Below are 12,296 nucleotides of genomic sequence, written 5' to 3'. Positions count from 1 at the left end.
TGTCCTAAGGAATGAGCACAAAGTCCATCGCTATCAGCTTTTATCTAACATGCACTAAGTCCATAGTTGTTGATGTTATCTGATAGTCACTAAGTCCATAGCTACCAATGTCCATCTATAGGGCACTAAATCCATAGCTGCCAACGTTCATTTGTGAGGCACTAAGTCCATAGCTGCTAGGGTTTTTAGAGTACATCTGGTGAACACATAGTTCAAAAACACCTACAGGTTGCGAGCCTGCTAGCGTTCCACTGGATTGTCTAGAATAGTCCGTGGTCGTCATCTATACTCTTCTAGATGAATGGATCATCACTTGGGTCAAGGCTTCTCATCTTTCACCTCTCACCATCTGTATCATCTTTCATCTCTCATCATCTATATCATCATTCATCTCATCTTTCATCTCCCATCATCTGTATCATCTTTCATCTCTCATCATTCATCTCATCTTTCATCTACCCATCTTTACCTAATATGTTTATAGGTATCAAAATACATATATAGTTTAAATTAAGTAAAACATATATATTTTTTTCATCCAACATAGATATTAAGAACACATATAATATTCACACATAGCACGTAATTTATATTAAATACTTCATATATATGTGTAAGATGAAAGTAACTATGCACTTACTTGTTAAAGCGATGACTCGAAATTCGGACATCGTTTCATTTCTAACAATCGTCTTTTCCTTCGACGAAACCTAGCATTATTATTGCCAAATTTAAGTCTAATATTTATTGCGACTAATTAACTCAAGGTCTACGAGCGATATTGTTTTATAAATGTTAAGCAATACATTCAACCACTATATAGGCCAGACATGAAACACCAGAAGGCAAGACCATTTTGGCATTTAAGTTGTTCTGAAGTCCAACAACTATATGCGGCAGTTAAAAGGTATTATAATAACATTTTGTATAATTTATAATACTTAGCACATGTATTGTTTATAGGTTCATAATAACGATAATGAACTTAAACATAAGTTATACTTAAACTAGGGTAAGCATAACTCATTTACAATGGAGTTTTAGCTAGGAGTTGGGCTCTATGGGGCAAAGCTGCGTCGATGAATCTTAAAAAGACTCTTGTAGCGCTTCAGCGCTCACCTTACTATACTAATAGAAAGAGAAGTCGAATCACTAGAGACCAAAATGCTCGGGGGATAAGAAAAAAAAAGACTCTGGAATCAAGAGAATGATGCAAGAAATATGAGAGCCTATAGCCTCTTATTTATAGTAATTGAATTTTCAAAAACCACCCTCTATAGTTACTTAAATGACCTAAACACCTATTTATAATACTATTTTAAATAAATTTAATGATATTTGTAGTAAACTAATGTTGAAAGTACTCAACACTAGTTTTATAACGACCGTATCGTCGATACCTTTCTAATGATATATATATATATATATATATATATATATATATATATATATATATATATATATATATATATATATATATATATATATGATTTATACTTTATTTTAACACGTAAATATGTTATTATAAATTATAACTCGTTCATACGAACTCTATTTTTGACGTTCTTTATATCCATGCGTAGCTATTATAAATTATAACTCATTCATACGAACTTCATTTTTGGCATTCTTTTTCTCAAAATTCTTATTTTAAAGAGTACCATGATTTTCTTTTTAGTAGATTTAGCTAAAAGTCAATCATTCTCTTTGTAACTTTTACATCATACATGCATTGTGTGCAACTGACTTTTATATATTATAGAAATCATATCTAATTCATACGGAGTCAGATTTCTACGAAATTTATATTTTCGGGATCGGGAAGACGTGTACTTTTTAAATATATAATAATATATATGTTTTGGCGCACTTATTATTACGATTTACGAACGATTCGACTAATTTTCTCTATTTTATTATATTATAATAATCATAGAACACATAATATTTATATAATTCTTCTTTATTACATCAAATAGGTTAGAATTGTTGACCCTAAACATTACTTTGATTATAATTATTTATCCTAGATAATCTTTTATAAAAAAAATCATTTTTAACGTTTATTTTTCTTTAAATTGACTAGTCTGAATCTACGGACATTACATTAGTCCTCAATAGATAGAGTGTATGCGGTTAGCCGACACATCAACTTGAAGATTATTGTTAGAAATTATGTGAGATTCGTGTATCTTAAGTATAATTTGATCCGAGCATCACATAGTTTTTGCATGGTTGATTCACCATTTTTTTAATGATCCACAACTCATTGTTATAGAAATGAAACGGGCACAATCCATGATCACCATGTCATTGCCACATAAAATGCAAAATATAACAAAATATTATGACTTTTTTTTTTGTATATTGTTCTTTGTATCTTTAATAGTGTTTGATCCTACACAATGAGTGTATTAGTAGATATGCAAAATTCCATACAAAGTGTTTATAATTAAACTTCTCACATATAAAGATTATTTTAAGTATTCTACCATTGGGTGTGGTGGGGTCATGTGGCTGGTTAACAAAACAGTTCAAACGATACACTCGGTTCAAATGATACAATTTATTATCTATCTATTTATATTTATTTTGTTAAAAAGCGTCGATATTTAGAGAAAGTAAATATGGAATTAAATTTTTGTTGGTGGTCTTTAAAATACAAATCCGCCGCTATTTAAGCCCGAGAACTCCACCCAATATAGTGTAAGTGAGAGAAACAAAAAAGATTACTTTAGATTCTGTAGCAGCGGCAGATTGCGAAAGTATTGTTGTAGTATAGCCAACCCCTTCAGATTTCAGAGAGAGAAACACCTTACTGTGTTTTTACTGTGTGTGAGAGAGAGATAGAGAGATTAAACCCCCGGTGAAGATGATAGCTTATTTAGAGCATTTCGTTCACGAGAACGACTCCGACGCCATGCTCCAACAAGAAGACGAAGAAACAGCTTCTAGATTATGCCAAGCCATGGACCTTCAAGGCACTATCGATTACAGGTCTACCGGCTACGCCGGAAAAGACTTCGGCGGCTTGCATGCATCAACGCCGTTCGCCGTCATCAGACCTTCCGGTACCCACGACATCGCAAGTGTCATCAGATTCGCGTCTCAATCGCCGAATCTGACGGTGGCGGCAAGGGGAAACGGTCACTCAATCAACGGTCAAGCCATGGCCAACAGAGGACTCGTCCTCGACATGAAGGAGTCTTCCGATGCCGGAATTGACCTCATCCGCTACACCGACGGTTACGCCGTCGACGTCGGCGGTGGAGCATTATGGGAAGACGTGTTGCGATGGTGCGTTTCGGAGTTTGGTTATTCCCCGCGGTCGTGGACGGATTACCTAGGGTTAACCGTCGGCGGAACGCTGTCTAACGCCGGTGTTAGCGGCCAGACTTTCCGGTATGGTCCACAAACGTCAAATGTAACGGAATTGGAAGTTGTTACAGGTAACGGAGACACCGTGATCTGTTCCGACACCCAAAATTCGGAGCTTTTCTTCTCCGTTCTCGGCGGACTTGGACAATTCGGTATCATTACTCGGGCTCGGGTCCTGGTTCAACCCGCCCCGGATATGGTTGGTATTTTCGTCAATCCTTTAACTAACTACTGTATTGTACCTTGTGCATTAGAAAATTGTACGCACATTTTTGCTGAATCTTACACGTTTACGAAACGCAATTAGGTGAGATGGATAAGGGTAGTATACTCCGAGTTTGACGAGTTCACCCAGGACGCTGAGTCGTTAATAACCCAGTCAGAAGGCGAGTCGTTTGATTACGTTGAAGGATTCGTGTTTGTTAACAGCGACGACCCGGTAAACGGATGGCCATCAGTGCTACTTAACCCGGATCATGCATTCGACCCGACTCCCATGACCCGATTCGACAACCCGGTTTTGTATTGCTTAGAAGTCGCTTTACATTACAACAAGGGAAACTGCTCTACAACAGTCGATACAGTGAGTCTCTCTGTCTTTTTCTTGATCCTATGCATCGCACCTCATCTTTTTTATAGTGCTCCTTGTTTCTGATATTAAAATCACTTTACCACATCAACTTTTCGCCATTCCAATGTTACTTTTTTTAAGCGTATAATTGGATATATATATATATCTTCACAATATTTAACCAATCATTTTTTTTAAATAAAAATAAAAAGAAAAGGAAAAAACATGGTATTTCTAGTTTCTATTTATTGGCAAGCATAACATAAAAGAAGAATTATTTATTGATATGAGCAAAGTCATATAGGACATGCATGTATATATTTATAACCATATGCTTTGGTGGAAAATATATTATATTCTTTAGGCCCCATTGTTTTAACTTTCCACATTTATTAATTATCCTTTTCTTTTTATGGCACAATGGTTTGGAATTGTGGTTTACTAAAAGATGTTGTTCAAATCGCATGAATATATGATGGTACGATTTGTTTTATATATTTATGTAAAAGTAGATGATGACAACATACGCAATCACCATAGCATCTCCCCTACTTCAATCTTAGTTATATAGATAGCATCACCAAGTATCCAATTTATCCATGTGGCATTTTTACTAAAAAAATTATCTTTTCACAATTATTATTCCAAAAAACAAAAAAGATAATGAATCGAGTAAAGTTATGAATCCTAACTCCAATGATTTCAACTTTGGCTAATCAAATATTATTATACAACTTTGTAATAATCACTTTAAACACAATTATATCATATTTAGTTTTGCCTTTTTATGAAAAGATGGGAGTGTAATAAATACGAGGGTTGACTATATTGACCTTGGTTAGTGCATAAAAGCATGTCAATATAGGATGTTTGACTATAGTACGGGTGAAGCGAGCGAAAAAAAAAAAGTCAAAAGAAAATATTCGGCAAGTGTTTTACCTGTACACGTGGCACTAGAATAGTTGAGGAGGTCCGTTTATTTGTATGTCTACCGATGACAGCATGGATGGGTATGGGTGATATTACCATTTTATCCCCCATCATCAGCTACCCAATACACAGTTGTTTTTAGAAAAACTGACAATAGGCAACTACAGTATCTTCCATTGGATTCTCTGACACAAAGTAGCAAAAACAACCACAGAATTTGGTCATATTTACGAGATTGACACCCGTACTTGACACTGGTGAGAGCATATTGTCTTTGTCCTAAATGGCCAAAACATTAATATTGTTCACCGTAAGCGTTTCCAGTGCGCTGTCGTTTTGTTGGTCATTGAGATTTTTGGTGACGTTTTCGGTCCCCCACTACTTGCTCAATACCCCATCTTTTGTCGCCTGCTTTTGAAATTACGTTTTTGCCCTTGCTTTTCATAATCATAATCAACAACAGTTCCTTTTTCTGAGTTATTTATTTATTTATTTAATTTTAATTAGAGAGTAGAGAAGTTGCTTGGACGGCTGAGATTTATGGAGGACACCCAATTCCAGGTGGACCTCACCTACGTGGATTTCTTACTACGTGTAAAAGAAGCCGAAAAACAAGCAAAAGCAAACGGCATATGGGACACCCCACATCCTTGGCTCAACCTATTTGTGTCCAAAACCTCGATCATGGATTTTGATCGTTTTGTGTTCAAGAAAATATTGAAAGATGGCATTGGGGGGCCTATGTTGGTCTATCCTATTCTGCGAAGCAAGTAAGTAATTCTCCTTCTCCTTCTCCTTCTCCTTCTCATAATATATAATATATAATAGGATATCATCTATCATCTCATTTCCCTTGACATTGACACTATTAAATATATATGTAGTCCCAGATTATCCTTTAAAAAAATCCTTAAACGTCCAATCTCCCACTATAATATTATATATTCAAATCTTCCATCCATCTATGGAACTTTTCCATAAAAAGCCTATTTAGCAGATAAATTCGTGTTTGACATGGAACTTTTAAAAGTTTTTACTTTTTAGCTATCGTAATTTTTATTTTTTGGATTTTGTGTATACATTTAAAGTTGCCAAACTATTTTTGTCGAACAATTCTGCATAAATAAAATCTACAGTTGCCAGCTAGTTTTGTCAAACACGTCCGAAATCTAATCTAGGAACAGAGTAAAGATATAGAATCAATTGGGGGTCGATTTTGATGTTTAAATTAGGGCCCACGAGGTTAACGTGTTGTGGGAAGGATAAAATTAGTTGAAAAGAATAAAAAGGCCACGCGTGCAGTGATGATGGTCACGTGGAGGACGGGCTACATGTCGTGTCGTCCCATGTGGTGGATTGCCGATTGCGACCGTTGTGGGGTACTACAATAGAGAGAGGGTGGCTAGTGAGATCAATTTGATATGGTATATGTTGACTATTTTGCTTAGATGGGGTGGTTAAGATCTTCTTAGAAAAATGAGGTCATACAAACCATGTACTTTGTTCACGCATGATTATTTTTCTACTAGTAGACTTCTCTTACAACCATTCATTTATTATATCATCTTGATGCAAAACATAGTAAAGTAGTTTCATTTAAATTTGTGAAAGAAAAATATCCTATTACTTTCATTGTTTTGTTTATTATTATATCATATTGATTTTCCTTTCTCATTTTTATTTAATTAAAAGTTGTCCTATTATATCAATCATATTCAAATTCAAAGTGGTTTTTAAACTAGTATACATTAAATATGAAAAAAGAAAATATAAACATATAAAATAAAATGTTATTGTATCCAAAAGTTGTTACTTTTTGTTAGGTTAAATACAAGAAATTGCACTTTGTTATCATTTATTTGATTATTATAATTTGTATATATATATATATATATATATATATATATATATATATATATATAAATCTTTTTCTTAACAAAATTATGAAAATATGAGACTATAGTAAAGTAATAAACAAAAGGAGGTTACTATTTTTGTATTATTTATAGGTTAACGTATTTTAGGTGGGACTAGTGGGAGATATAGGATTTGGGAAGAGGGGTAAGAAGGTAATTTAGATGGTAGTGTATTATACTATTATCTTTTGATGGAAAACGAGATTCCCAAGTGATGTAGCAATCGGAGCAGTCTCTGGCGAATCAGAAACGACAACGCAAACCCGTTGGGCCCATTCCTTACAATGACACCATATGGTTCTATTTCATTTTCTTCCTGACCAAAATGTCCCTATCTTATACCCCATACAAACATTTTCATCATTTTATTTATTTTGTTTTTCTCATCAATTTTATTTCCTTTTTATTTTTCTTGATTGAGACTCCATCTTCCCTCATCATTGTGTACATTTCATTGTGGTCCTTTCTTTGTTTTGGACCACCACATTTTAAAGATCAAATCAATATCTTCTTGAGATAATTTTTTGTTTTTTTTTTCTTTTTTTTTTTAATAATCGATTAGGTGGGACGAACGTGCATCGATAGTATTACCCGAAGGAGAGATCTTTTATATAGTTGCATTGCTCCGATTTACAAACCCGTATCAAAAGTCCCCTTCTGTTAGAGATCTGGTTTCACAAAATCAAGAAATCATACAAACTTGTGTTAGAAGCGGATTCGATTTCAAGTTGTATCTTCCTCATTATAATACCGAAGATGATTGGAAGCAACACTTTGGGGATCGATGGTTGTGGTTCGTGGAGATGAAATCGAGATACGATCCGATGGCTATCCTTGCACCGGGGCAAAAGATTTTTACAAGACATGATGAGTCTTGTTGATTAATCCATATGGTTGTAGGGTTGTACAATTATTTTTTTGTTACAAATTTTATATTCTGTTATTGACTCTTGTATTTTTTTTTTTCATTTTAGTTTTTTGTGTTCAATTGGGAAAGGAAGAAGTTTCAAGCAAACAATGTAAATGAATACTTTTGGGCAACCAATTTTGATCCATTGCTTTGATTGTTTACATGTTACTTTCATATATAAATTATGATATTTGATTTTTAATTAAAATATATCTTTTAACTTTTGTTGTCATATTATTTGATTCATGAAAATGAAACTACCTGATTTCATTCATAAACGGGATATTTCAAGGAGATATAAATGTACGTTTTTTTTTGTCATGCTTTTAATGTCTTATTTGTTAAAAATAACTAGATTGTGACCGCGCGTTAAACGTGGGGAGGTGTCATTGGAATTTTAATAAAAAATATTAGTTAGGTTCATTTTTAGACTTTTTAAACCAGACTTATTAAATAAAAATATTTAATATTTGTATTAGAACAATTTGATTTTTAATACAGTAATTTTTAACATAAACGATCCACGTGATCTTTGTTTTATCACAACATGATGCGACTTTTTGATTAAAACATGTTATGTAGTAGCTTTATGAATTGACTTTGTTCGGTGTACCAACCTCCATGGACGCTCACATGACTCTTTTCATATTGACCCTATAAAACCAAAAGCAACAATAAGTTATTATATGTAACAGCAACATTAAATTCTACAAAAAAATTCGATAAACATTACAGTTTAAGTGCATTGTCATAACCATAAACATCAAATTCAGATATTTTAATTTGATAAATTTATAAAGTATTTTTTCCTTATAAGAATTAAAATATGATTTTTCAAGCCACATCCAATCATATATACATATCTTCTGATCAAAGAAATTATTACAAGAAAAAAACATGTTATGAACAAAAATATAATATTAGGTTCATAATTTGCCAAAGGTTAATACTAATAAATAATAATGAATTTTCACAAATCTTGTATTTTGGTCAGTGCATCCAACTAACAAATGAAATTCAGTTTAGATGATTTATTCAAGAAGTGCATCCATGACTTCTTGTAGCCAAATTTGGGGAAATGCTAAGACCTACCAAGATATGAAGGAACGGTCTATGAGGCTACAACTGGTTTCTGGAGGGCAATAGAAATTCAAAATCGTTAGCACATATCTTTCATACCTGCTTCAATTATTAAATTTAGATCAAACTTGTCAAAATCAAATTACAAAAAAAACCTAGATATATAACCTAGCAATCAAACAACATATTTTTCATAGAAATGAATATAACAAATCCATAATTTATACTTTATATAATATTCTTAAATTATATCTTACATTTTCATCTTTAATGGTTATTAACACCTCTTTCTGCCTTATTGTTGTGACACACATGTATATCAAAAATAAGAGAAAGAACTTTAGAGAACGAATGTTGATAGTGTGACCCTTCATTGAAAACGCAACAAGATTATTCATAAAGCCGCTAGGATTCTTCTATAGACCGCTAGAAGATTTCTATAGTGACAACCGGTGTGACTTCTATGAGAACGCACCATTTAAAGTAACAATTTTGATTAATGTAAGTGAAAAATCATTTGGAATACTTATCAATTGTTATTGTTTCTACTTGAATGTGAACATTAACATTCTTGTAGAGAAATAGAACTTCAAATGAATCCTACATAGCCAAATCCACAAACATGACAACACAAAAAAAAGCCTAAATTGATATATAACCAATTAGGTTTTGTTGAACAATTTTTTCAATTTATCAAAATTTTATTTTATTACAAACATATATGAGTAATCAATAATCTTAAGCAAGTAAAAGAAGTAATTGTTAATTTAAAGCTAGTAAAAAAATAAAATATTGTGAAATTGCTTATAATTTGCATGTTTGATTATTGTCCTGGAGGTACCCAACCACTTGGACATGCATTATTATTTGATTAATTAGTGCATTAATTACATTATAGAATATGAAATTTAACAATTGTTCAAATTCATTTACACTTGATTTATTAATAGAAAATTGACAAATTTATAGTCATAAAAGTATACTTATTTCAACATTTTTTTTTTATCAAAATTAGTAGAAAACCGGGTTTCTTGAAGAAACAAATCAAATACACAAAAACGATACAAATAAAAAACAAAGAATTGAGCAAAGAACATTTGAAGATAATGTTAGAAAGGTATGACCAATATGATCTTTTTGGCAGTTTTCAATATAATCATGGTTAATGTTTTCTCATCTTCAAGATGATAAGTACAAGTGAGTAGAGAAAATAAATTTATAAGCATAAAAATATGCTTAATTGAACAAATTTGTTATCAAAATTAATGGAAAATATTTTTTTTTCGAAATACTCAATTATTAAGTATGTAGGATATTACCACTAAGGTATTTAGAGTTTTGCATCATCCTCAAGCTTCAATACAAACATCAACTAATGCTCATCACTTTCAAGAAAAATTCTCTGCAATTTAAACTTAAATATAGTAAATATAATCAATAACATTATAAAAAAGGGTAAGTTTAAGAATAAATGCATACAATTATTGAGTTAGATAGTTGGAAATCGAGCAATTGTAATTTAGCATGTATCAAACCGATTATTACTTTCAAAACTTGAGGTATTTACTATATTAATAAGATTTAAATTCAAGATGACTGTTTTTTCCTTGATGAATTTTGGTACCATCGATGAAAAGAAATAGAATAATTATGAAGATATATCATGTTGAGTTGCAAACATATAAGATGGTCAGTACATAAATTACGACTTTAAATTTGGAGAGGATTTGAATTTTGAATTTTGAATTTTATATTAGAGATAAAGGAAATTGGTGAAGGTTTGAGCGGAAACATTAATGGACAACGTGTTTGACCAAACATTGGTCAATATGACATAAGCAATTTGATCTAAGGGTGGAAAATGTATAAGTGAAACACAATCAAAAGTCTTTATTGCTTTAGATGATGAAATAAAGTTTCTCTTTTAGACATAGATATCAATCTTCTATTTTGTAAATGTAAACGTCTTAGTCTTCGTCTCTCTCTAGCATCATTGTAATGAGTTTTATTATTTAAATCTATAAAATTTTATGATACCATTAATATCTAAAAATAATAATATTTCAATGGTAAATATTACTATTAAATTTATCAATAATTTCACAAGAAATATAAATAATTGTTTTATAACGGTTAAAAGATTTATAAAAGTTTACAATTTCCTAAAAAGTTGTAGTTTTCTAATATTTATATTGAGGTTGTAATGAATAAAATTATAACAATGTTGAAATATTCACATTAAAACGAAATAATAGAGTAAAATATGATTAAATTTCTAAATTTATCTGAGTTTAAATCTAAAAGGAAAATAGATGAATAATTCAACATTCCATAAAACCCAAAATGTATTCAAATGATCAAAATTCTAACACAAAAACGAATAGTATGAAATAAGTCATCAAAAATCAAACGCCAAAACCAAATAGTATGTAACAAAATATGAAATAAATAATATTCAAATCACTCAACTACTCAAACAAAATCATGAAAATCATATATTATTTATCTTGCTTTGGAATTAATAGTTTTGGCTTGCCTTCTCTAGAAGTACGATTTGTCATTGAAGTTGATGGTCGTTTGTTTGAGGACATGGTTGTTAGATTATCAACATCTTAAACATTTTACAGGTTGCGTTTTAATTCTTCATGTCCATGCATTTTTTTAAAGGATGTCCACTTAGTTAGTGGACTTGTTGCAGTGTTTTTATCAAGATTCGAAGCGGGTGTGGCATTATCACCAGTAAACGAAACAACATCCTAAATGTAGAAAATAAATTCATATGTCAATCTAAAAGTTAATAATATTTTAAAGTTTTTAAAATATTAGATTTAGTTATATTATATTTAAAACCTTCTAATTTAATGTGTCTTGAGATCCGACTTCAGCCAATAAAACATTAAACGAATCGGATTCTGACGCATACGTTTGTGGTACATAGAAATATGTTAGTTGGTCAACTGAAATATAAAAAACGAAATTTAATAAGTGTAATGTTTGTAGTATTCTTCGTAAAATAATGTTTCCTGTTCGATGTTAAATTTTTTTCCAATTCAACAATGATTGTATTATCAACAGTGAAGTTTGAGATTGCATAACCATCAACTTTGTTCTTCAAATTATAATGTGAAATTTGAATTTGAACACCAACTTCTTATCAAAAAGTACATTCAAAGCAAATGGATAAATCTTTATATTACCCTCCAAAAATTTTAAAAAATGGTTATAAAACAAGATAGACAAAAGGTAAAAAATTAGTTTTATATAAATGAAGTTAATATCGATAACTTCATTAAATTTTTGAAGCAACTCTTGTGCGGTTTTTTCCAGAAGTTTCTTTATGTCACGAACAAATAACGTAAGTGACACCACACCGGTAAAGTCTTATACTCGAATGTCGATTTTGAAACTAAATCCATTGAGATAAACGAATACAATAATATAAAATTCAAAAATTTAACTAAAGAGTATAATAATATGTATAAAGGAATTATTGAAAAACTTAGAATAAGAT

General features: G+C 31.2%; 1 protein-coding gene across 2 annotated transcripts; it reads left to right on the top strand.

The window, feature by feature from the left end:
* Positions 1 to 2,672: 2,672 nt before the first annotated feature.
* On the top strand, positions 2,673 to 7,913 carry LOC111888556 (cytokinin dehydrogenase 7). 2 transcript variants are annotated; one of them, XM_042896321.2, is made up of 4 exons: positions 2,673 to 3,577; positions 3,686 to 3,961; positions 5,387 to 5,649; positions 6,112 to 6,427. In XM_042896321.2, exons 1-4 carry the CDS (start codon positions 2,873 to 2,875, stop codon positions 6,143 to 6,145), a joined length of 1,278 nt encoding a protein of 425 aa, XP_042752255.1. In that variant the 5' UTR covers positions 2,673 to 2,872; the 3' UTR covers positions 6,146 to 6,427. The 2 variants fall into 2 exon arrangements, with proteins under 2 accessions (XP_042752255.1, XP_023740482.1); XM_023884714.3 differs by lacking the exon at positions 6,112 to 6,427 and adding an exon at positions 7,358 to 7,913 and having other exon boundaries at positions 2,679 to 3,577.
* The last annotated feature ends 4,383 nt before the right edge of the window (positions 7,914 to 12,296 follow it).

This window comes from Lactuca sativa, chromosome 7 (assembly GCF_002870075.4).
Source record: "Lactuca sativa cultivar Salinas chromosome 7, Lsat_Salinas_v11, whole genome shotgun sequence".
Classification (NCBI taxonomy): Eukaryota; Viridiplantae; Streptophyta; class Magnoliopsida; order Asterales; family Asteraceae; genus Lactuca; species Lactuca sativa.
The sequence above is the reverse complement of the archived record's forward strand: the minus strand, read 5'-3'. Positions and strand labels throughout refer to the sequence as shown.

Excerpts from the sequence above, each read along its gene's own strand:
- LOC111888556 (XM_023884714.3), top strand. The coding sequence starts at position 2,873 with ATGATAGCTTATTTAGAGCATTTCGTTCACGAGAACGACTCCGACGCC. Across the intron at positions 3,578-3,685 it reads TTCAACCCGCCCCGGATATG|GTGAGATGGATAAGGGTAGT; the intron begins GTTGGTATTTTC and ends AAACGCAATTAG. Across the intron at positions 5,650-7,357 it reads TATCCTATTCTGCGAAGCAA|GTGGGACGAACGTGCATCGA; the intron begins GTAAGTAATTCT and ends ATAATCGATTAG.